The following is a 25901-nucleotide window of genomic DNA, read 5'->3' as shown; positions in this document are numbered from 1 at the left end:
CCTCCAGGCTGGCTTTGAATTGTGATCCTCAGATCTCAGCCTCCTGAGTAGCTAGGATTACAGGCGTAAGCCACCGCACCTGGCTTAACTGATCTTACACTGACTTCTTTCCCTCCTCTCTAGTCTGGTCCTGCAAATGATCTTTAAATAATGCAAATTTGGGGCTGGGAAGATGGCTCAGTGGTAGAGCGCTTGCCTTTCCTGCATGAGGCCCTGAGTTGGATTCCTCAGCCCCACATAAACAGAAAAAATGGAAGTGGCACTGTGGCTCAAGTGGTAGAACACCAGCCTTGAGCTGAAGAGCTGAGGGACAGCACCTAGACCCAGAGGTCAAGCCCCATGACAGACAAAAAAAATTAATAAGATAATGCAAGCCAGGGGGACGGTGGCTCACGCCTGTAATCCTAGCTATTCAGGAAGCTGAGATCTTAGGATTACGGTTCAATGCCAGTCAGCAGGAAAGTTGTGAGACTCCTATCTCCAACAAACCACTAGAAAACCAGAAGTGGTGCTGTGGCTCAAGTGGTAGAGCACTGGCCTTGAGCTGAAGAGTGCAGGGACAGTGCCTAGGCCCAGAGTTCAAGCCCCATGACCAACAAATAAAATAAAATAATGCAAGTTTGGTCATTATTTTGCTGCCTCAGAAACTTCCCAATTTCCCAAACCAAGTGAATAAAACCCATAGCACATCTGCTTTCTTCTGTTCCTGGAGGTTCTGTCAGCCTGAACTGTCTCCTACTCAAAGGTACTTTTTTTTCAAGGTATTTTTGTTTCATACTTGATGAACTCCAGATGGACTGTGAGCTCCACGTCTGTTACCTGACAGTGCTAGGTGCCAGCTTGCCAGACCAGAGCTCAAATCTCTTCTCAGCCACAGCTAGTCATGTGACCTCGGGCAAGGTGCAATACTTAACTTTTCTGTATGTCAGCTTCCTCTGTTTAAAAAAATAATAATAATGCAGATAAGTCAGGCACCCATGGCTCTCACCTGTTAGCTACTTAGGAGGTTGAGATCTGATGATCATGGTTTGAAGCCAACCTGGACAACAAATCAGAGAGACTCATCACCAGTTAACCATCAAAAAGCCGGAGGTAGAGCTGGTGTTCAAGTGGCAGAGCCCCAGCCTGAAGCTAAAAAAGCTAAGGAAGAGCATCCAGGCCCTGAGTCCAAGCAACACTAATGGCACACACACATTGTTGTTGTTGTTGTTGTTAAAGCCAGATAATAAAGTAGCTACTCATCTATAGGTAGCTGTAAGGAGTAAGTGAGCTAATACATGTAAAATTCTTAGCCCACTGCTTGATACATAGTACCCAGTAATAGGTAGATTAGTGCAGTTATAATTAAAGATTAATAGTTGAGTGACTAAATGAATGAGGGTTGCTCTTGTCCTGGAATGTCAATATTCTTATGGCTCCTTACTATGTCCCCAAAGCTTTGACTATTTTAGCTGAATGGATAAATCTTACATTTTGTGTCTTTATGTGTAGTCTTAGCTACTTTTTCTCCCAGGAGTCCATGCCTGAAGGAAATCATTACGGGAATTGGTAGTGGAAAGGCAAGGCAGCTCCATTACCCCTTTCTTAATGCCCTGCTCACAGCAAATCCAAGAAACTTGTCTTATTAGAAGCAAGTTTTGGGTACATAGAAGCTTCCACCAAAGAGAAAGTGCTTGCTTGCCAGAGCATTGTGCCCTCTGGGGTGCCAGCTTGTCATCCCCAGTCTTATTTGTAATTCTGCTATTGTGTAACTGTGGATTGATCACAGTCTATCTCCAGACTTCAGCTTCCTTTCTGGGGGAAAAAAAATGGGTGTGACAATCTCTGCTTCCTTCTAAGTCAGTGGGAGGACCCAACAAAATCAAGGAAGCAACTTGTAAAAGCCCAGTGTGGAGATGAGAAGTGAAAGTTAACTTCTGGGATGTGCAGTAGAAGTAACTGGAGAGCAATTTCATTACCAAGTTGTAGAAAATAGTTGCTATGAGCCTGTAGGCCAAACATAATGGTTTCCTAATCATACTCTCACTAAATTTAGGTCCAAAGGGACTCTTGGGGCTAGATGAAACTTTGACACACCAAAAAAGCTGTAGCAATTATTTCACTGTCTGAGAGTCATTTCTCCTGAGAAATAGATCTTTTTTTTCCCCCTGACTTTAAAAAAGGTTGTTTTTTCTCCCTTTTAAAAAGTAGAATCTGTTTATTTATTAAAGAATTCATTATGGAAATATAAAACTGCACGGAGAGAAGCTCCTCTAGTCACGGGACAGAGATCTCCACTTGTAATGATCAAACAAAATTGGGAGTTTTGTTGTAACTGTAATTTTGTATTCTACAAATGAACATTTCCCAGTGATTTAGATAGTCACGCAATGGGAAAGGTTCAGTACGCACATTTGTTGCAATTAATATAATTGATCTCTTTCTTTTTTTTTTTTTTTTTTTTTTGTTTCGTTTTGGGATTTGGGTAGTAATCCACATCTTTGTTACACAAAACTTAATATGTATCATTATGTCCTTTAAATTCCTGAACTAAAGTGTTTGTATGTAATACAAGTTATCTATTTGTTTTCTAAGAGTTATTTTACCCATTGCCCACGGGAGTTGCAGTTGTCATTAACTGTCAATTGCCGAACTAGAATTCCCTGTCCTGGCCGCTGCCTGCCTTCACGTTTTCCCGCCCACTCTGCACACAGGCCGCGAGCCTCACGAACACCCCGCCCCACTCAGTTCGTGATGGCCCGCCTCTTCCTTACTCTAGAATTCATTCTATCCAATTAGAAGCAGCCTTCCTCAGTGTCGACGAGCGATTGGTAAGCTGAACTGTCCGTTAGTTCTAGGGGCGGACCGAGAGGGCTGACGGACTCGGTACCCAGCCAATGTGCAGCCTTGGCGAGTGGGCCGTGCGTGGTGTGCGTGGCGCGCTGGCCTGGAAGCACTGGACCTGGGAGGTGTGCTTGGCGGGTGGCGGTGAGAGGTTTTGGCGGACATGGCTCCCACCGCGTTAGCGACCGACCCCAAACCGAAGTATCCTAAAGGCATTCGGGCGGTACTGTTGGGGCCTCCCGGAGCTGGCAAAGGTACCCAGGTGAGCGTCCAGACCGGGCTCAGTGGTAGAGCCCGAGAAACTCCAAGGTCAGGGCGGCCTGAGCTCTGGAAAGGCCTTTTCTCGTCCAGGATCTGGTGATGGGCCGAGGCCTAGTGAGGAGGGGGGACTCGCTATGGTCTGGTGAAGTGTTCAAGGGGAGGATCCAAATTGGAGGTCGGCAGGTTTGGGTTAGGATTGGGGTCCTTGAAAGACCCTGGCTGAAGTAAGGTGTGGTAAAGGATGTTAGGGGCTGTTAGATGCCTTGGGGGGGGGGGGACAGGACGGGCGGGGGGGTGGCGGCGGTAAGAGACTGGGAGATTCAAGGGGTGGCGGAGCCGGTGATTGAGACTCTGGATTACAGGCCACCTGGAGGCCAGAAGTTTCAGAGTACCTGCGAGTTAGGAGTGGATTGTCCTGAATCAGGTTTACTCCCCGGCGCTTGTAGGAGGAGAACTTTTCTAATCATGATTATTGACTTGGGGTGGAGGGCTGTTTTCTGCCCGTGGGGCCGAGTGGGAGCTGGTATGTACTGATTAGAAGTACTACTGAGAAGAGTGAGGTGTGACCTGGGTGCCCTTTTTATGTTGTGGGGGGATGGGAGGAAACCCCAAGATTCTCCCCGTTTGTCTGGAAAGCTGGAGGTGGAAGAATAGATCTGGTTTGTAACCTCTGGATCCATGAGGGTTTCCGAGTTTGAACCTTTGAATGAAGGATTGGTAATGCACACGAGGTCTCTGATTACTGCCGGGATCAGTCTGAAGGAAGGCTGAGCAGCTGCTCAGGTGATTCAAATGATTTTAGATGCAAAGGAACTCGAAATAACTTCCCGGATCAACAGGTAAGGAAACAAGTCTAGAGAAATCAACTGGCTTTCCCATGTTAGTCAAATTAGTTTCCTGGACATGAAGCGAAATTTAGAAGCTTTGGGTCCCTAGAGGACCCAGATTGTAGTTGTCTTTCTGCCCTAGCAGATCACAGGGTTTCACTTGGAATCTGGGCTCTCTCTAGATCTAGGCCATAATGGGTCATAGATTAGGGTTCAGATTTATGATACCATTTAGATTCTAAACCTATGGGATGGGTAGTTAGTTGATGCCACTTTTCTGCCTTAGGGTTTAGCATTGCCATCCTTCCCCCACATCAAACCTTAGGTCTTGGGCCCTAGTTCATCCTTAGACTATGAAGAAGGAATTTGTATAGGTCTGGGCTCTCTCCACTTTTTTGGGCACTTGCCAAATTCTGAAGTCTGGGCAAACAGACCATCTTGCTCATTTGGGGGGCTCTTGTGGCACACAGCTTGAGACTTGTTGGGGTTAGTGGAAAAGGATGAATGACATGATTAATATAGGCGATGAGTGTGACTTGGCTTTCTGCGTACACGCACTAGATTAAGAAGGACCACTTTCCCAGGTCTGTCTGTAAACTGAGCTACTTCTCTTTGGGACTCCACCAGTACTGACCCCTCCTTTGTGCCCAGTGATGTCGATAACTCCTTTTTCCTGTTGCTGCCAACTTCTGTTATTAGGTAACCTGCAACCTTAGGGATGTTTCACACCAGATTCTGTGGATTTGTGCTATGACTAGTGAAGTACAAACAGGATAGTTCAAATGAGATTTTTTTTTCTTTTGACGTCAGTAGTTTGAGTAGTTGTGAAATGAACAGCCCATTCCAATGCTGAGACAAGAGTTTTATGATCTAGCAAGTTCAGTGACTTCAGAGCCTCCATATTCTTACCTGAAAAGTAAAAAGTTCACAAGGATACTAGAAGGCCTAGCATAATAGGTGTTTGATGAATATTGACTCATTTATTGTTCTAGCACATCTTCCTGCACATCTTTCTAACACATCTTCCAATTTTGATGTATTTCTTTATAAAACATGATTTATTTCAAAGTTTTGAAGAAAATTACACTTACAGGCTGGTTGACAAAGGTGTAGGAATAGTGAGAATTGTTCAGAAACAGCTTTGTGAAGTGGAGGGATTAGAAGTGGCAATTAAGGAAAAGGTAAGAGCTACAGATGTCATTTAGCTTAATTAGGTACTCTTCCCAGTTCATAGAACAATAGGAATTCTGGTAATTGTATTTAAAAAGTTTTTAAGTCAGAGGTTGCAGAGGTCTACAGCAGCAGCATTTAGCCTGCAGATACACCCCACAAACACTAACTTTTTATTATGATAAGTTCTGAATGCATGGAAGAGAAGGATAATATAATGAGCCTCAGTAACCATCAATTGGTGGTTATTGCTTCTCCCTACAAGTTACAAATTATTACAAGTCATTATACAGCAACTCTCAGGTACCATAACACATCATTTGTGAATATTTCAGAATATCTGCAAGATAAATTCTTGTAAAATACAAGTACAAGCTGGGCACCAGTAGCTCATGCCTACAATCAAGCCTACTCAAGAGGCTGAGATCTGAGAATCATGGTTCACAGCTAGCTGAGGAAAACAAATCCAATAATCTCTCATTTCTGGTTAATGAACAAAGAGCTAGAAGTGGAAATATATGTCTCAAATATTAGAGCTCCAGTTGTGAGTGAAAAAGGCCTAGCCAGAACACAAGATCCAGAATTTTAAGTACTGATGCACTCCCAAACACACACACACACAGAATGCTCTAAAAAGTTAACTTTTTAATTTTTATTCTTTAACAATTTTAAGATGGAAGTTGATGGCTCACATCTGTAATCCGAGTTGCTCAGGAGGCTGAGATTGAGGATCATTGTTCAAAGGTAGCCTAAGCAGGAAAGTCCCTTAGACTCCTATCTCCAATTAACTACCAGACAATCAGAAGTGGAACTGTGGCTCAAAGTAGTAAGTTGCTAGTTAGCCTTGAGCAAAAGAGCTGTGGGACAGCACCCAGGTCCTGAGTTGAAGCCCCATGACTAGGAAAAAAAAAGTTAATGATTTTAATTGGAATTAGTGTTCAAGTTAGTATTTGTCTTACAAATGTGATCATTTGAACTCCCAAGTTTTTATTCCTTTCTCTTTTTCTTTTTTTTTTTTTTTTTTGAGCCACAGTGCCACTTCTGGCTTTTTCTGCTTATATGGTGCTGAGGAATCGGACCCAGAGCCTCATGCATATGAGGCAAGCACTCTACCACTGACCTACCTTCCCAACCCCTCTTTTCTCTTTTTCTATACTATATATTTGTGAAAGAATCTAGTACATCCTGGGAGTACTATTCCTTATTCTAGGAATTTTCACGTGTATCCTGTTAGCATTTAACATCCACCTCTGTCATGGTTCCTATAATTACTTAGTTTACTTCATATGCTTAATCAGATTCAGGGTTTGGGCCCAATACCACAAGTGGTGCTCCGCTGTCAGGAAGCACCTGTGTGTTGTTTGCAGATACTGTTATTCAGTGCCACAGTCCAGTCATTCATTATGGATGACAAAATGATTGGTGTCCTAATTCTATTCACTTTTCATTTACTGGCTGAGATACTCTTATCAGAAGAAATGTTCCTTTCTCAATTCATTACCCAGTCTTATGTTCTGTATAGAAAAGTTAAATGCGTCATTTATTCTTTTTTTGCCAACTTTCAAAATACTAAATTGAATGTTTTCACTTGTGCTAGGGCTTCAGTTTCTCTTGAGAAATGAACAGACTGGGTAGCAGTGGGCCTCCATACCAGTGTGGCAGTACTCCTTAGCTGTAGAGTGGCAGTACTATTTAGGAGGGCACCATTGCTCCCTGCTGGCCCCTGGCCCCTCTCAGCCTTTTGTGCACATTAGTCTTAGTTCATTCATTTGCATTGCCTGCCTGGCCATCTTTGGCAAGTGTTTGCAATCATTGGTGTAAAATCCCTAAGCTGGGGCTTAGTAACTGGAACCTACTCAGTGACATTTGGTTTTTTTCCCATTGTTACTTCCTGTTATACCTATATAACTCAGAGTTTTACGTGTTCCATATGGGTATGACTGAGATTATCTTTCCTTTGAAAACTCCTGATTTAAAAATAACTATTTAAAGGGCTAGAGGTATAGCCCAAGGACTACAGCATCTGCCTAGCAAGCATGATTCCCTGACTTCAAACCCGTTTCATCAAAAAAATAGCCATTTGAAAATGGTCTGTTTTTATATTAAAATAATGTTTTAAAGCAACAAAAATACTTGATTGAGGTTATTTATTTGCTAGCACTCCTTCACCTGAGCCATAGTTGCCAGTCCTGCTATTTTTACTGTGTTTCTCTCTCTCCCTTCTGGAATAGGATGCTCCTGTACTGTGGCCAAAACCAAGTGTATTTCTTAGCCAAGTGTAGTAGTGCATGCCTGTGATACCAGCACTTAGAAGGTTGAAGCAAGTGAATCAAGCAAGAGTTCCTATCTGGAGAGAAAAAAAGAAAGAAGAACCACCTAGATAACTACCTGAGAATACTCAATCATAATTTCTCTTCCTTTTTTCTTTTTTTTTTTTTTTTTTGTCAATCATGTGGCTTAATTTCTGGGCCTAGGTGCTGTCTGTATAGCTGTTTAGCTCAAGGTTAGCGCTCTTCCACTTGAGCCACAGTGCCACTTCCAGCTGTTTATGTGGTGTTGAGGATTGAACCCAGGGCCTCATGCATACAAGACAAGCACTCTACCACTGAGCCACCTTCCCAGCCCCCCAATCACAAAATTTAAGAATGGGTCTGGCATTTGTATTTTAAGTAAGTGCCTTGGATATTTATAATACAGATTTTTTTTAATGGGATTACAATCTGATAATGTATCTCATCATTAAAAGTCATAAGCCAGGCACTGGCAGCTCATGCCTGTAATCCTATCTACTCAGGAGGCTGTGACCTGAGGATTGCAGTTTGAAAATTCCCTGTGAGATTCTTACCTCCAATTAACCAACAAAAAGGCCAGAAGTGGAGCTGTGGCTAGAGCACTAGCCTTGAACACAAAAAAGCTCAGGGATAGCACCTAGGCCCTGAATGCAAACCCCTGGACTAACACACACACACAGGTGGCAGGAACCATGTCCAACCCTGAACCATGAAGATGACTAAATCCCTGAAGTAGCTCAAGAAACAGCCCAAAAGAGATGGATGGGGAAGATAAGACTTCAAGCAGAAATAAGAAAAGGAGTGAAGACACTGGAAAGGGAACCTGGCCACAGGTGGAAGTAAGAAATAAGGCCAGCTGGGTGCTGGTGGCTCACACCTGTAATCCTAGCTACTCAGGAGGTTAAGATCTGAGAATTTCGGTTCAAAGCCAGACAGGGCAGGAAGAAAGAGATAAGAGATAAGAGACTCTTATGTCCAATAAATCACAGAAAATCTGAAGTGGTGCTGTGGCTCAAGTGGTAGAGCAGTAGCCTTGAGATGAAGAGCTGAGGGATAGCGCCCAGGCCCAGAGTTCAAGCCCCATGCCTGATTAAAAAAAAAGAAAGAAAGAAATGTGGCAAAAAGCAATCTGTTCTCTTTCTTAAGATGATAGAGTCTCTTGATTCCACTTCTATTTAACTATCCAAGTTCCTTTCCATAACACCTCTTGCCAACCATAACTAGAATGAGTGTTGTTTTGGGAGTCTGTTGTACATTTAAGAATAAACTTGTATTTTTACCCAAAAAAAGGTGGGGGGGGGGGCATGCGGAAGAAAATTTAGCTGAGTCCAGTGGCTCATGTCTGTAATCCTAGCTACTCAGGAGGCTAAGATCAAAGGATCACCATCCAGAGCAAGCCCAGGCAGACATGTGCTGGTTAATTGGACTCTTTTCTTCAATTAACCAGCAAAAAGTCAGAAGTGGAGGCTTGGCTCAAGTTGGAGGAGGCCAGCAATGAACAAAAGGGCCTTGATAGAGCCCTGGTACTAGCACAAGGCAGAAATGGGGAGATGAGGAAAGGGAGAAAGAGGAGAGAGGAGAGAGGATTCATATATCAAACCATAGCAAGCCAGGATCTGTCAGTACACGAAAGTTTGAAAACACATAACCACATACTGTGCCTCTCGTGTTTTTAGCTATTCTTACACACCCCTTAAAACAGTCTCCCACCATCCTCCCCATTGTCAGGGTTCTTGTAGAGGTAGGTGTTAAGCCTATTCCTTGAGCTCAGCAGCAGAGTGGTTATGTGGATTCTAGACCTTTCCTCTCAGAGTGTGGCCCAGAGGCCAGCCACCCATCCAGACGAGATGCCTTAAAACTAAACACATGCTAGATGCCTACTGTACTGAATCAAATCTGCAAGTTAACATCACTCCTTGCCCACCTCCCACCAGCCCAAGTAATTCAGAGTAAGAGAATCTAATGTAAAATGTAAGTCTAAAGTGCTAAGGAATTACAATAAAGTTATCTCACCAGGCTTTTATAGTCTGCAAAGAAAGGGTAACATAAGAAAGACCATGATAATAGGCCCTGGTGGCTCATGCCTGTAATCCTAGATATTCAGGAGGCTAAGATCTGAGGATCGCAGTTCAAAGCCAGCCAGGGCAGAAAAGTCCCAGTGGGACTCTTATCTCCAATTAAAACACTCAAAAACCAGAAGTAGCACTTTGGCTTAAGCACTAGCCTTAAGCACAAAGAGACTCAGGGACAATGCCCAGGCCCTGAGTTCAAGCCCTACAACCAACAACAACAAAGACCATGGAAATCTTGTATTTGTTGAGTGCCTACTGCAGGTCTGATATTTTTGTATTTTATTCCATTTACCTTCCTAAAGGTCCTATGAAGTAGCCATTGTTCCCACTTGATTAGTGGTAAAGCTAACTCTTGAGAACTGCGTAGTCTGATATCACACAGCTATTGAGGGTCTCAGGATTCAAGTCCATCCATGTTCTTTGCAGCCAATTACATGGATCCCCACTTGGCCAGCAGGAAGTAAAAGAGGTAGTCTTGGTTTGTACTAGTGTGTGTACTTTATGGTATATGAGTCCTGCTTGGCTTGTTTTTTTTGTTTGTTTTTTTGTCAGTCATGGGGCTTGAACTCTGGGCTTGGGTGCTATCCCTCAGCTCTTCAGCTCAAGGCTAGTGTTCTTCCACCTGAGCCACAGTGCCACTTCTGGTTTTCTGTGATTTATTGGAGATGAATCTCACAGACTTTCCTGCCCAGGCTGGTTTTGAAAAACCATGATCCTCAGATCTCAGCCTCCTGAGTAGCTAGGATAACAGGCATAAGCCACTAGTACCCAGCTGGGTTTTATTATACTACCTACATATATGCATGGGCACACATGCACACACATCCTCCCCACCCCTAGTATCATCTCCTTTTTCCCTCTCCCCACCCACTGATCTCCCCTCCACCAGTCTCCCTTTTATACATTAAGATGCAGTGTATAGTGAGGGAAGAGGTGACACTGTCAAAAAGAAATATACTTTTTACCTGACTTTGGCTTATGTAATTGTACATTGCCTTTATAATAACAATTTAAAAACATTTAAAGATGCAGTTTATAATGCCTTCTCATCTGAGTTCCGTTTTGCTCTGAAGGAATGTCTTCACTTGAATTAATCTATGAATCACAAACCAGAATTTCCTGCATTAAGACCCAAATAACTGGTTTGAACTGGAACCCAGCTACTTATTTTCTGAAACAACTGAACTAGAAAGATAGCCATGAGCTACTTGAACTGATTCAATTCCATGTGAGTTCTGTTTTCCCTGTTTAGCCACAACAAAACCTATGTTGAAGCATTCAAGATCTCTTCCAGTCTAATTGTGCATCCTGATTTATAGTGCACCAAACTGGGAGCTCTTTTTGCAGTACTGAGTTTGATTCTTAGAGACATTGTACGTGCTAGGTAAGTGCTTTGCCACTAAGCTGTAGTCCTGGCTCAAAACTGAGCTTTTGAGAATAGGATCTATGTCTCCTATTGATTTATTTCCTTGACTCTTAACAGAGTTCTTTGGAGAGACATTAGTAAAGTAAATGATTTGTTTCCATGTAAGTGAATAGAGGACTAGGGAAGGGGTGACTAACAGAGCACGCTCACTGAGGACTTACATACTGTGTGCTACAAATGCCTAGTGCCATAGCATCTTATCAACTCAATGGTGACAGGCATGATTAACATCTCCATTTCACAGGAATTTGAAACCAAAAAGGTAAAATGACTTCTCAAGTTAGGTATGTAGTGATGGGTGCACCTGTAGTCCAAGACCAGGCAGTTTGACTCTTAAGTTCATGCCCTTAGAATAAATTTATTCTAAGCCAGCGTTTAAGGCCAGACTACTAAATAGTGTGAGTCGGGGAGAACTATACTGTACAACTCACCAAGTGTTCTGCCTAAATAATCTCATCTAAGCCTCACAGCCACCTTCTGAGAGGATCCTGTTCTGTTTTATATCAAGCAAATGAGAAAGGGAAGCTGAGCCTGTGGAAAGTTAAGTGAATTGGCCAAGATAATGACATAGCTACGTGCTACTGACAAGGAAGGGGAGGAGCCCAAATTTGTCTGGAGTAAACCTCTGTTCTTTTCTCCTGTGGCAAGTATTCAGTATATTATGTGCCATGCTTTGTTTCATATGTGTCATATACCATATATATATATATATATACATATATATATGTATATATATACATATATATGCGTATATATGTATGGTTTTTATTTACACTTTGCAACAGCTATGTGAAGTGTTAATACTGCTTTTGTGTGTGTGTACGTGTATCAGTCCTAGGGCTTGAACTCAAGGCCTGGGCACTTTCCTTGAGCTTTTGTGCTCAAGGCTAGTGCTCTATGATTTTGAGCCAAAGCTCTATTTCTGGCTTTTTGGTAGTTAATTGGAAATAAGTGTCTCACAGGACTTTCCTGCCTGAGCTGACTTTGAACCGTGATCCTCAGATCTCAGTCTCCTAAGTACCTAGGATTATAGATGTGAGCCATGAGCACTTGATAATACTGCTGGTTTTATTCCCATTTATAATAGGGAAACTGATCTGTGTTGTTGTCTAGTGGACGTAGTAATAATAGCTAGTATTGGCTTGTTTTCTGTTAGTTGTACTGTTTTAAGTATTTTGCATATGTTGTAATATATTTGTTACCATAATCCTATAATCATTTTTTAAATTATTATATTATATTTTATTTATTTATTTATTTTGTCAGTTGTGGGGCTTGAACTCTGGGCTTCAGTGCTGTCCCTGCGCTTTTCAGCTCAAGGCAAGTGCTCTACCGCTTGAGCCACAGCACCACTTCCGGTTTTCTAGTGTTTTGTATTGGAGATAAGAGTCTCACACACTTTCCTGCCCGGGATGGCTTTGAACCATGATCCTCAGATCTCAGCCTCCTGAGTAGCTAGGATTACAGGCGTGAGCCACCGGAGCCCGGCTTTACTATAATCATTTTACATGAGAATATAATGTAAGATAGATGAACTGAGGCTTGAGTTCACATAGCCACTTATAAACATGTATAAACATGGCACAGACCTGTTTCATACCCAGGCCATCTGACCCAGGGCCTTCAGTTTTAAATCTTAGCTTAGTTTTTGTGTTTTTCTCCACAGGCACCAAAATTGGCTGAGAACTTCTGTGTCTGTCATTTGGCCACTGGTGATATGCTGAGGGCCATGGTGGCTTCTGGTTCAGAACTTGGGAAAAAACTGAAGGCAACTATGGATGCTGGAAAGCTGGTGAGTATACCAGTGAATGCTGATTATCCTGAGTGCAGATCTGAACTGTCTAGTATCAAAGCCATTTCAGACATTCACCAGCAAACACAGACACAGAGCATTTCCTTCTGAAAGAAACTTGAATTAGAGGATCTTTTTAACAAACTAGTAGATAATGTGAACTTTCAGAATAGCAAGTTACTTAGTTTATTCTGAATTTATGATGATTAATTTTTTCACAGTTTTCTTTGAAGCTACTTGAATGCTTTTTAAAATACATCCAAATTTGCCAGTCACCAGTGGCTCACAACTGTAATCCTAGCTACTCAGGTGGCAAAGGTCTGATGATTGTGATTCAAAGCCAGCTTGGGCAGGAAAGTCTGTGAGACTTTTTGTTGTTGTTGTTGGTCGTGGGGCTTGAATCCTGGGCATTTCCTCAGCTCTTCAGCTTGAGGCCAGCGCTGTACCACTTGAGCTACAGCACCACTTCCAGTTTCCTAGTGGTTTATTGGAGATAAGAGTCTCAAGGACTTTCCTGCCCGGGCTGGCTTTGAACCACGATCCTGAGATCTCAGCCTCCTGAGTAGCTAGGATTATAGGCGTGAGCCACCAGTAACCCAGATAGTCTGTGAGACTTATCTCCAATGAACCACCAAAAAGCCAGAAATGGAGCTGTGGCTCCAGTGGTAGAGCACTAGGTTTGAGTGAAAAAGCTCAGAGATGGCACCCAGGCTGTGAGTTCAAGCCTCCCCCCTACCCCCAGCCCCAAAATAAAAAAAACCCACCCAAATTATAAGGTCAAAAATGAAACTGCTGTCTCTAGATTAGAACTTACGGATGTATTCAGAGAAGACTTGAGAGGTCACAGAAGTATTTGTTAACTCCTGTGGTTCAGTGTTCAGTGTCTCACCCAAAGAAGTTGATCACTGTGACAAAAGCAGTCTTCCTGTTTGGAGACCATAATAGCATTGTCCTAGTTTTAGGCCAGTTAGTCTGATTGGACAAATACAATATATTGTCTGCTAGGTCTTTGATTCGTGCCAGAGCTTAATTCTAATAGTTATCCTGGAACTTGACCTCTGGGAATCACTTTCAGAAGTCATTTTTTGTATGATCCTTTGCTTTTGTTTTGTTTTTTGCTCATGCTAGAGATTGATCCCTGAACATAGGGTCACTGGGAATATTTGTTGAATAAGGGATGAACTTCATTTTCATCCCCGAGTTATGTCCTGTTAGGCTTTGAGGTACTATATCAAGTGGTACTATTATCTATCTGCCCCCCTACCCATTGCTTTCTAGCTTTCCCTTTAATTTAGGGAGGCCTTGAATCAAGCAGAAAGCTAGATATTTTGGACTTTGGGTCTTGGCAAAAAATTCTTTACTGAAAAAAATTGGGATGTGGCAATAAGATTGCTTATCTCCAGTCTTCACTTAGTAATAGAATTTGTACTTTGTCCCCACATTCATAGCTGGTTTTAAGAGATAACAGCTTGCCAATCTATATGATATAGAATAGGAACTTTCATTTCTATAAAAGCACAAAAAAGAAAAGAAAATTCTTTTTGAATACCAGGAGGGATTGGTGCTATCCCTGAGCTTTTTTGCTCAAGGCTAGCATTCTACCACTTGAGCTACAGCTCCACTTCTGCTTTTTGGTAGTTAACTGAAGATCAAAGAGTCTCATGGACTTTCCAGAGTGTCTTTGAACTGTGATCCTCAGATCTCAGCCTTCTGAGTGGCTAGGATTGTAGGTATGAGCCACTAGTTCTTAACCTTCCTGAGATTTTTAGGGAGGCTCAGAAGTATTTTGGACATGAAAGGCAGGCAAACACTTGTTATCCCAGGTATATAGGAGGCACAGATAGAAGAACTGCAGTCGGGAGCTGGCCTGGGCAAAAAGTACAGGACTTCATGTATGTCCAAAGTTGGCCAAATGTGTGACAAGCACACATCTCAATCATGATACTGTTAGCCTAGTGAAAACTGTGAATCTGGGAGAGTTAGTACCTTCCTGTATCCTGATCAGTCCCAGCTCTAGTTCTCCTCAGATAATTTCCCTGCTCTTGCCCTCACTTTCCTTGTGACTTGAGAACAGCTGGTTGTCAAAATAAGCTGTTATCTTGTGTTTAAGACTTGATTTAATGGCAGGGAAGGCCTTCAGGACCTGTGACATGGAGCTCTTCTGAGGCTTTGGAGTCCCTCTTCCCTCACCAGCTTATGGAAACACAGGAGAGTTTCAGGAGAAGAGACTATATATGTGGCAAATATGAAAATCATGAAGCTAGGCTTGCAAATGGGGCCTGAATCTGGCAGCTTTGAGTCACTGTGACAAGATTAACCTAAAAGAGGGAATATTTATTTTGGCTCATGCTTTCAGAGGGTTCAGTCTAACGTTACTTGGCTTCATCGTTTCTGGGCTCCTACCAGCAGAACAAGGTGGAAAGCACATGATGGAGCACAGCTGCTAGGAGAAGGGGGAGGAGAGGGAGAGGGAGAGAAAGAGGGGCAGAGGGAAAGGGAGAGGCAATTTATCTCATTAAGTAATTAGGTTATGCACACACAAACTTTTGACCTTGAAGTTGGGCTAATAGCACGTAATAACAAATTTCAACTCCTGGCTCCTTTGTTCTTAACGTCCAGGTGAGTGATGAGATGGTAGTGGAGCTTATTGAGAAGAATTTGGAGACCCCTTCATGCAAAAATGGCTTCCTTCTAGATGGCTTCCCTCGGACTGTGAGGCAGGCTGAAATGGTGGGTAGTTTAATGTTTGTATCGCTATTGCATGAAGGCAAACTCTGATCCCTTCCTTCCTTCCTTCCTTCCTTCCTTCCTTCCTTCCTTCCTTCCTTCCTTCCTTCCTTCCTTCCTTCCTTCCTTCCTTCCTTCCTTCCTTCCTTCCTTCCTTCCTTCCTTCCTTCCTTCCTTCCTTCCTTCCTTCCTTCCTTCCTTCCTTCCTTCCTTCCTTCCTTCCTTCCTTCCTTCCTTCCTTCCTTCCTTCCTTCCTTCCTTCCTTCCTTCCTTCCTTCCTTCCTTCCTTCCTTCCTTCCTTCCTTCCTTCCTTTTTGTCAGTTGTGGGGCTTGAACTCTGGGCCTGGGCGGCTGTCCCTGAGGTCTTCAGCTCAAGGCTATTCTACCACTTGAGCCACAGTACCACTTCCGACTTTTTCTGTTTATATGTTGCTGAGGAATTGAACCCAGGGCCTCATGCATGCAAGGCAAGCATTCTACCACTGAGCCACCTTCCCAGCCCTGACCCTTTTAATTCCTTTGAAGTATATAGGTATGGTAGCTTAAGCGGGTCAAATGCTCTTTTACAGCTTGATGACCTCATGGAGAAAAGGAAAGAGAAGCTTGATTCTGTGATTGAGTTCTGCATCCCAGACTCCCTGCTCATTCGGAGAATCACCGGAAGGTACCTGTCCCTTGAAGGTCTCTCCTTTTCATGCTTCTTCAGAGATTTATTAGATTATGAAAGTTACTCTTGCCTGCTCCCAGCTATGAAGCTAGGTGCTATGTCAACATAGATTGGTCTTATTTGGTGACTGGGGTGTGACATGGGATGTGGTGATACAGGAAAAAGAGCAAGGGATTTGAAGTCAGGCAGGCAAATTTGTTAACCTGTCCAAGGATGCTTCCTTATATGTAGATTGCGGTTAATAGTACCTGCATCAAAGAATTGCTGTGCATATATTAGATGACATAAAGTATATGGATAAGTGTTTTGCTTACAATAGATACTAAGAAATGTCAAATTCCTTTCAAGTATGTATGTGTCTCTCTCTGTTCTAGTGTTTTCTAAATATGGCTTCAATTGGAACTGCCATAATTTGCCACTGAATTTTTATTAATTACAAAAATAATATGATTAGCTACATAAAGTTTAGAAAATGGAGGGAAAACTTGTTCTTAGTACAGCCACCTTAGTTTTTGTGTGGTTTTCTCTATAATAGTTGTGTGCAGCATAGATATGCTTTTGCTTCTGAACAAGTTTATTCTGAAGAGCTGCTTTAGAGCTGTTTTAGGCTGTTACCTAAACCCTATTTCTCTTTGCACTCTGCCATCTGCTTTGTGCCTTCCGAAAATATGTTGGAAGCTCTCAACCACTAATGGGCCTTCCGTATTCCTCTTTATTGTGAGATAGAGCTTTTTTAGTGTCTTGTTATTTTAATAAAGTCTCAGCCCACCATCTTGAACTAGACATTCATGAAAATTATTTTCAATTGTTGCATATTTCACAGTATTAAGGGAAGCTTTCTTTACTTGATTATTCCCTTATGACATATATTTGTGTTTCAGCCACTATTAAATGAAGTTTACAACCACATTAGATCATGTTGTCAACTTGGAACTATTTTGTAGCAATGGCAAATAGAACCCAGGGCCTCATGCTTGGTAGGCAAGTGCTTTGTCGCTTGAGCTATGCTTCCAGTCATTTCATATATATTTTCTTTTTGAGATAGGGTTTGCTAACATTGTCCAAACTAGCCTCAAACTTGCTCTTCTATCTCAAAGTAGCTGGAATTATAAGAGTATACTATCATGGTTGGCTAAGTTTTTAACTTAGGAAGAAAATGTCTTAGACTATTACTTTGATTTTTGTTATAAGATTGGATAACTTTTCCATGTGTTGGTAGTCTATACCAAATGTGAAAAGTGTTATCTGGCAAGGTTGTGTAGATATACAATTGATTCTACTTTGTTAATTTCCTTTTCAAGTGTTCAAGTTTCATGTTCCAATTCTTCTATAGACTTCTTCAATGCAGGGCTTTTTGCTTCTTTGTGCCCCTGTTAGGTAGAGAGAAGACAAAGTTATAATGTAGGCTAAGAAATGGTAAGGCTATCAATAAGGATGTCATCAGACCTGGGTCCTTGAGATGCAAAGCAAATGTTAGCAGAACCAGGCAACACTGGGAGCCTTTGGCTGGATAGATCCAATACCCTGAGTACATCTCTACATGCCACAATATTAGCCCTGAGGTCACAGACTAGGAAAAACTCAAGAACAGAGATGGGGAATGCTATATAAGGCCCTTGAAGTCATTTGATACATTACATGACAGACATTTATTCTCTTTGGCTCTTGGCTCGACTGCCCATCACCCATCTGCCTATATTGATAACTGTGTATGACCTGCAAATGATGTTATAAATATCTCAATGGCCCTTGGCAGAACACAGATTCCCTACCCCTGCAAAATAATAAAGTGATGTCCATCTCTGATCTCTAAGAGTCATGCATGAAATCTGGATTGTTCTGTATTTGGTGCAGTAGGAAGTCCAAGATTAGAATCTGAGGACTAGTGAGGAAGCCTGCCTAGGAGCTGTATAACATGCACTCAACTTTGGTGGATGAAGAGAATTTCAGTGAAGTTTTCCCAAAAAGGAATAGAAACAAAAATGAATCTGAATTGGGGGCTAGTACTACATGTTTCTGCCCAAAATTTAAGGAGTATTCTGGGGGCTGGGTAGCAGTATGAGGGCTTAGCAGATCTTCTGGGCTGACAAGACTTGATAAAGGGTTCTGCCATTATGGAATAATCTTGAGCTAGGTGTTGGGGAAAGTACAGCATTAAAGAATATTATCTTGGTGCTGGCATATAAATTAAATTGAGAGAATCACTAGTGAGCCACATGGAGTGATAGAGCCCTGTTATTAGTTGAGGGAGCAGACAGTTTCTGAACAAGTTGCAAGATTGAGTGAAGGAAAGAAGGGAAAAACTGGGTCCCTCAGTTTGCAATGTGAGTGGTTTAGTGTGACTAAAGAGGACCCACTCCTTCATGGGGCATGCCAGAGGAGTGAAGGTCTGTTTTTCAAGTCTGTCTGGCAGGTGAATGGTAGGGCTAGTACCAGAAACCTGCTTTCTGCCTCCTAGTTTACTATGCTGATATGATGGTCAGAAGAAAGTGAGACCAGTACTAGTCAGTTTAATATGGCTTAAGTGGTAGTCCCAGGGACTCTAATAGTGGAGCCAACCTTACTGTATGAAACTTAGTTACACACCTGCTCACTCTTAACTTCTTTTTTGTTGGGTGGAGAGAGTGTTGGTTTTTAGGTTTTGGTACCAGTACTGAGCTTGAACTTAGGGTCTGGACACTGTCCCTTGGTTTTGTTTTGTTTTTTTTTTTTTGCTTAAGATTAGTGCTTTTGGGGCTGGGAAGGTGGCTCAATGGTAGAGTGCTTGCCTTGCATGCATGAGGCCCTGGGTTTGATTCCTCAGCACCACATAAGCAAAAAGGAAAAAAAAGCCGGAAGTGGTGTTATGGCTCAAGTGGTAGAGCACTAGCCTTGAACTGAAAAGCTGAGGGACAGCACCCAGGCCCAGAGTTCAGGCCCTACGACCGGACCTAAAAGATTGGTGCTTTTGCTTAAGACTAGTGGTTTATTAGCAATAAGTGTCTCACAGACTTTCCTAACTGGGCTGGCTTCAAACTGTGATCCTCACATCTCAGCGTCCTGAATAGCTGGGATTACAGGCATGAGCCACCAACACCTGGCTGAGGAGAGCTTATTTCTGTGAGTTACCCTGCCTTCCCCCACTTAACCTTTTTCAATAACTGGATCATCTTGAATCCTTCTATAAGGATACTGTGAATGAAACGCAATTATCAGCTGGGAAGGTGGCTCAGTGGTAGAGCGCTTGCCTTGCATGCATGAGGCCCTGGGTTTGATTCCTTAGCACCACATAAGCAAAAAGAAAAAAGCCAGAAGTGGCTCTGTGGCTCAAGTGGTAGAGCACTAGCCTTGAGCTGAAGAGCTGAGGGACAGCACCCAGGCCCAGAGTTCAGGCCCCATGACAGGCAAAAAAAAAAAAAAATTTAAAAAAAGGGCTGGGAAGGTGGCTCAGTGGTAGAGCGCTTGCCTTGCATGCATGAAGCCCTGGGTTTGATTCCTCAGCACCACATAAGCAAAAAGAAAAAAGCCAGAAGTGGCGCTGTGGCTCAAGTGGTAGAGCGCTAGCCTTGAGCTGAAGAGCTGAGGGACAGCGCCCAGGCCCAAAGTTCAGGTCCCACAACCGGACCCAAAAAAAAAAAAACGCAATTATCACATTTATTGATAATGCAATAAGCGTAAACACATTTCCCAACTGATGTGCTAAGATATTGATCCCCTCAACCTTCCAAACAACTGGGCAGGCCTAGAGTAGCCATTGCAGGCCCCACTAAAAAATGTATGTATGCATGCCAACAGGTGGAAACACCTTTATGAGGAGAGCAAACCTTCACTTCCAGCTTGGTGAAAGTACACAATGCAAGCAAGCCTGGCAGTTAAGCAGAGCCTGCCTCATTTCCTTCTTGAGTTTCTGGGCTCCTGTGTATGACCATCTCCAGTCAGGAACAAGGGCTTCTTATCTAAGAGGGTTCAGCATCATATCCTCAGTGTCCAATGAATATCTGTTCTTGGGCTGTTCTGGCTTGTACTTCATTCTGCCTGTTGTTGTTCACAGTCATCTTTAATTCCTAGGCCAAAATATTCTCCCACCTTAGCCTCCTGAGAACCTGGAACTATATGCATGACAACCAAGCCTGTCTTCATGATGTGTTTCTTTTTTTCTTTTTTTTCCCCCCCAGTACTGACCTGAACTTGGGGCCTTACGCTCTTACTTTTTTTTTTTTTTCTCAAGGCTGGTGCTCTACCGCTTAAGCCACACCTTAACTTCCAGCTTTTTGATGGTTATTTGGAGTTGAGTCTTTCACATTTGTCTAGATAATCCTCAAATTTCAGCCTCCTGAGTAGCTAGGATTATAGGTGTACATTGTTTAATATGTCACTTTTCCTGATGAATTGAACATTGGCCCAGAATGGATAGGCTGTCCTTGATCTGTCATCTCAGAGGAGTTCTGCATTGTCTGGTGTCCATATTTGCATCCATAAAACATTCTTTTTTGTTAACACTGGTCTTTTTTGGTAATAAAAGTAGGTTAGAAAAATAGGATTATGCCAGGTACAGTGGTGGTACATTCTTGTAATCTCAGCTACTTGGAAGCCTGAGGCTAGAGGATCATGAATTTGAGGCTAGGCTGGGCAACATAACAGAGTCTCAAAAGAACAGAACGGAAGAAACAATAGGCTATATTCCTCTGTCTCCTCTCCCCATAGCACATTGTAGCAATCTCTGTAAAAGCGTTATCAAATTGGATGTAGTTACTTAGCTCCGCAATTTCTCCCCGCCTTAAGTGTTGCTGGAGAACAGATTGCAGTTTGTTCATTTCCTGACCGCTAGATATAGGTTAAGGTCGGAATTAGACTAGGAAGGAGTGAAAATAGAATGGATGGCTATGTGAGTCCAGCACCATAGTTCCTTCTCTCAAGTGCTGAATTAGGCAGTAAAGCCAGCAGTTTGCCTCTTCAGACATTCATTATAATGCTGGGTAAAAGTAGAAATCCTACTTTTCTGTTGGCAGAATTATTGGCCTAGTTATTTTCCTAAGCAAGGTCAGTTATTTTCCTAAGTGAAAGGTGTGGATAGATGGATTCTCTGTTGGGCAAAAAGTCTTACCGTCCAGTTTCTGTCTGTACTTGTCATTCTGGAGATTCTTGGGCTCAGAGGAACTTCCAGGCTGCCTGACTCACGATCACTTGCTGTCTTTCAGGCTGATTCATCCCATGAGTGGCCGGTCCTACCATGAGGAGTTCAATCCCCCAAAAGAACCCATGAAAGATGACGTATGTAAACCTGGGATGGGAATTTTATTTCTTCCTTTACTGTTTTCTTTCTTTTCTTTAAAAACAAACAACAAAAACTTCTACTCTTTTACCAATATTACTGATTTAATCATGACAAGTTATCCTTATCAAGTAAATCACATGGTTAAGACAGCTCTTCATAGTGTTTCCCAGATAAGTTATTGTTTGACCTCAGATAAGTTATTGTTTGACCTACCAGTGCTCGCTGTTTACCAGCATCCAGTTTGGACCGTCCTCTTTTCAGAACAGTCCTTTTCTGGCATTGTGGCCCCCTAAGCTGTCACCTCATCAGAAGGTTGCTAGGAAACTCTGGATTAGAGGAGGAAAATAGTACTGAAGAGAAGTTTATTGACCCATCCTACTCCAGCATATGCTCCTATACTCCAGAAACTGCTATGCTGTTCCATGGGTTCTCATACATTCTCTAAATAGAGTGCATGTGATCTGTTTTAAAGCATTCAGGCAATAGTGAGAAGTTTCCCAGTTTACTTGTGTCATATGAGACAAGTTCATCAGGTCATCCAAGCTTTCTGTGTACATGTTCCAAACCCACGATGTCAACTTAGTCACATTTCACAGTATTGCTAACTCTACCATTTAGAGTTCTTCCTCTTTTCATTTGCCTCTTTTAGAATGTTAGTGAATGTTGCTTTAATAACTATGCTAAGTATTTAGACAATTAACATTACACTTGCTAATGCAGCTCTGAGGCCTCTATCTTCCTTCTTCTAACCCTGGAAGTATTTGTCTTGGAAGCTGAACAGCCTGAGCCCAGAGCTGTTAGAGAGAATTGCCTTTCTTCCTTCAGTGAGTCCATTTTCCTTGCAGTTGCTGTTTCTCCCTGACTTCTCTGCACCAGCTGGTCTGCTTCTGAGAGTAGCGTACTTCTTCATTGAAAGGGTCTAGCTTATGTGTCTTTGCCTTTGATGCACTGTGGCAATAGACAACACCTTAGGTAGAATGGTCTTATCTCCTATCTGCTTCTGGCATAGGTAAAGGAGACTTGGTCATAGTCCCAACTTTTCACTCTCCCCACATCTTATTCTCAGATCACTGGGGAACCCCTGATCCGGCGATCAGATGATAATGAGAAGGCCTTGAAGATCCGCTTGGAGGCTTACCACACTCAGACCACCCCGCTGGTAGAGTACTACAGTAAACGGGGAATCCACTCTGCTATCGATGCATCCCAGACCCCGGATGTCGTGTTTGCAAGCATCCTAGCAGCCTTCTCCAAAGCCACATGTAAAGACTTGGTTATGTTTATCTAATGTTGTGGGTTCAAAAAGGAATTTCTTCTTCCTTTCTCTACTGAGGGAGCGGGCAGAAATGGCAAGGTAGGCAGAAGGAAGCTTCCTTCCTCAGGCTAGCAAAAATACCTTTGGATGTATTGATTAAAAAGCACTTACTTGATACATCTTGGTGTGTGCCACTCTCATCTCATCTGTGTGTATAGTATAAGTATTTGTTTACTCCTACTTTCTATGTCTTGGTCTAGATTGCTTTTCAAACTATTTACTTCTTTAGCAGCATTGTCTTGATTTTATTTTTTGCTTTTTTTTTTTTTTGGTTGGTTGTGGGGCTTGAAATCTATGCGCTGTCCCTGAGATCTTCAACTCAAGACTAGCATTCTACACTTGAGCCACAGCGCCACTTCCTCTATTTTATTTTTTTTGACCGAAGTAAATCCCAGGCACCCCCATTCCAAAGCCTCAGTATTTATCCCACCTCCAGTAGCTGGCTACAAGTCCAGGGTCAGGTGAAGTCAAGCAGGGTCACAGTTCCTGATGCACATTGTTGGCAAGGAAGTCTACCTGTTGTCAGCCTCCAGTGAAAAGCAACATGAGTCACTGGGTAGAAAGGGATCATTAATTCCCCTCCCCACCCCCCCCCAAATGAAAGGAAAAAAACCCATTACAAATTCCAGAAATTACTAGGTATCAAAGTATAAAGATCCAGGCCAAGATGGAATATTTCTGTGATCTACACCATTTGGGGCTTTGATCTAAAAATGGAATTGTTGCCTAAGAATTCAGCCAGGTGTCCTTTGGAACTGAGACTGTCTTCTGGACATCCAGTCTGGACCTCTAAGAACAGCCAAGCCTACTTCTCCAAAAACAGCACCAGTTAAGTTTGCTTTTGTTTTCAATGTTCACCTCTGTTTCCAAGTGTGAGAAAAACATTTGGAGGTTATGGATTCTAGGACTCAGTTTGATGAGAATTTATTCTAAGCCAGTCTGAGTCCAGGACTTAAAGCCCAAATTAAATGTGCCTCTTCAAAACATAAACCTTCTTTCTCTCAGATCCAACCCTTCACCCCTTATTTCATGACGGTGGGATCCAAAGACACCCAAGAAAAGACCAGCCAAAAAGAAGACCATTTAATGACAGGAGCCAGCTTTTAATTGTAACCTTAACTCCCCAGCTATTACGCATTTCCCCAGTCCATGCTATGCATGGTGATAAACAGATGAATGGGCCCCGTGAAAAGCTTTAAAAACCTGTGGCCTCTGGAAAAACCATTAGAAAGTCAATGGCACATCCAGTAAATGATGCTGCCTGCCTCAGCATAATTGGCTGCTGACTCGGTGCAGTGGACTCTAAAGGGCCTGGTCCTCATCTAACCTGAGCTCCCCTGCTGTCTGGGACTGCGAGAGGGTTTGTCCTTTATCTGCATGAGACGTGGCTGTGGGTATGTGGCCATCTTGCTTCCTTTTTTGCCTGTCCAAGTTAAGTGTGTGCTGCCTCTACCTTGCCTTGTTTCCCTGGCTCTGAGTTAACTCCACCCACTCTTAACAGAAACACTCTCTGACTTTTGTGTATTTCTGGGAAGCAGTGAAACTGCTGGGAATGAGGTAGGAAGAGGAGTGAAACCAAAACTATTAGCTGTGCCTGTAGGAGTGTAGGATCCTTCCCAGGGTGAGGGAGGGCTTTCCTTGACAGGGTGGGGATGGTTGCAGGCACTCTGGCCTGAAAGATGAGAGCCCTGAAAATTTGATTTGAATGTGCATGATCCTTGCCCGAGTATTTATCATTCTGTCCAGGTATATTTACATGTACATACATGCACAGACATGTGCATGTGATATGTGGGCTGCAGGTGAGAACTGGAAAATCACAGGGGATACATTTGCCCTTGAGGTAGTTAGAACTATATTTTTTGCGTCATCTAATTGCAGTCTTAACCTCAGCAGGCATGAGACTTTGACCTGGCAGAGAAATAGCTCTTGTTGAATGCAATTGGTTGCATGCCAGCCTTCCCTGATATTTACTTGGTTCTTAAAAACTCCTTTTGTTCTCTCTGTTTCCTCTATTTCAGCTTAGTAGCAGAAGGCCAGGCAAGACTGCACCACTGTTCGTCACCCCACGGCGTGATCCCTGTTTTTAGGTGCTGGGCAGAAGGGAAGGGTGGTCAGGGGAAGGAGGGAAAGGGAGGGGTGGTGAGGGACTTGACCATAACTTGGAAGAGCAGTGCTGCTGTAGTGAATGGGGTTTTCTTACATATGGATGGGAGTTTTAGAAGTATAAAGAAAGATTAATTTTTTTAAAGACACTGTGATTGGAGGGTGTGGATACAAATAGGGAGATGCAGTATTATAAGCAATTAGGGTTTTGTTTACTCTGGACTGGTGACAGATGTTTTTTTAAAGCCAATGCTCTAAAATCAGAACCTCATGGAGTGCTCCACCAAGAACACAGAAAATCAAACTGTGCTCTTGTCTGTCTATAGCATGGAACAGGGAGAATTTGACTGCGGACAACATCTTATGATCAAAATATCATCTCTTATGTTTGCGAAGAAAGATAAAGGGTGTGTTAGTTCAGGTGATGGCTCAGTAAATCAAGTCCACTAAAATTATGAAGGGGGAGAAACCAGTTTTAATCCTGTCCCCTAACTTTACCAGTCCACTTGCTCTTGTGGCATAACTCTCAGCAGCCACCTCAAGCCTTACTGAATTTCATCCCTGGTGTATGAAGCAACCTTTTTAAATAAATAAGGACTGGAGTGTAGCTCAGAGGCAGAGCACTTGCCTGGCATGTGTGAGGCCCTGGGTTTGATCCCCAGGACTGTGAAGAAAAAAACAAATGAGCACGTATCCTAAGCTACATCATCCAAAGATTGTCTTTTCCATCCTCAAATTCTGTGACTGAGATCACTTGACAGCACTGTGATGTATTTTCAACAAGGTGCCTTTCTTAACAGACCAGATGCTGCCTTATTTGGCCCCTAAGTCAATAAAGAATGTTAAAAATTTGTATCCCCTGTTGTGGCTTTTTTTAAGGGAATCTGGGCTAAAGTTGACAGTAAGTTGTAGACCTGCCTTGAAGCACTATCTCATGGTCCTTGGCAGCTGTGTGCTATGGAATCCAGGCGTGCTCCTAAGGAGAACCTGTACCCTTATGACCTTAAGCTCTCTATGGGCTTTCCTTGAGCCCAGACCATGTACTTTGGTCTAATGAAGACAGCACTGTGGTTAGAGTTCAAGGAATAAATCCCAGCTCTGCTCCAGGTTTTTGGGGGGTTTTGTTGTTTATTGTTGATGGTGGTAGTGGTGGTAGAGTATGTATATATG

General features: G+C 42.7%; 1 protein-coding gene across 2 annotated transcripts; it reads left to right on the top strand.

Moving 5' to 3' along the window:
* The first annotated feature begins 2914 nt into the window (after nt 1–2914).
* Ak2 (adenylate kinase 2) lies at nt 2915–25586 on the top strand. Of its 2 annotated transcripts, XM_070008844.1 has the most exons (7): nt 2915–3085; nt 12537–12662; nt 15282–15392; nt 15959–16053; nt 21234–21306; nt 22377–22572; nt 24647–25586. In XM_070008844.1, the coding sequence occupies exons 1-7, from the start codon at nt 2987–2989 to the stop codon at nt 24649–24651; spliced, it is 705 nt and encodes a 234-aa protein (XP_069864945.1). In that variant the 5' UTR covers nt 2915–2986; the 3' UTR covers nt 24652–25586. The 2 variants fall into 2 exon arrangements, with proteins under 2 accessions (XP_069864945.1, XP_069864944.1); XM_070008843.1 differs by lacking the exon at nt 24647–25586 and having other exon boundaries at nt 22377–22746.
* The last annotated feature ends 315 nt before the right edge of the window (nt 25587–25901 follow it).

Source organism: Dipodomys merriami, unplaced genomic scaffold, assembly GCF_024711535.1.
Source record: "Dipodomys merriami isolate MVZ:Mamm:240054 unplaced genomic scaffold, mDipMer1.0.p SCAF_71, whole genome shotgun sequence".
Lineage (NCBI taxonomy): Eukaryota > Metazoa > Chordata > Mammalia > Rodentia > Heteromyidae > Dipodomys > Dipodomys merriami.
The sequence above is the reverse complement of the archived record's forward strand: the minus strand, read 5'-3'. Positions and strand labels throughout refer to the sequence as shown.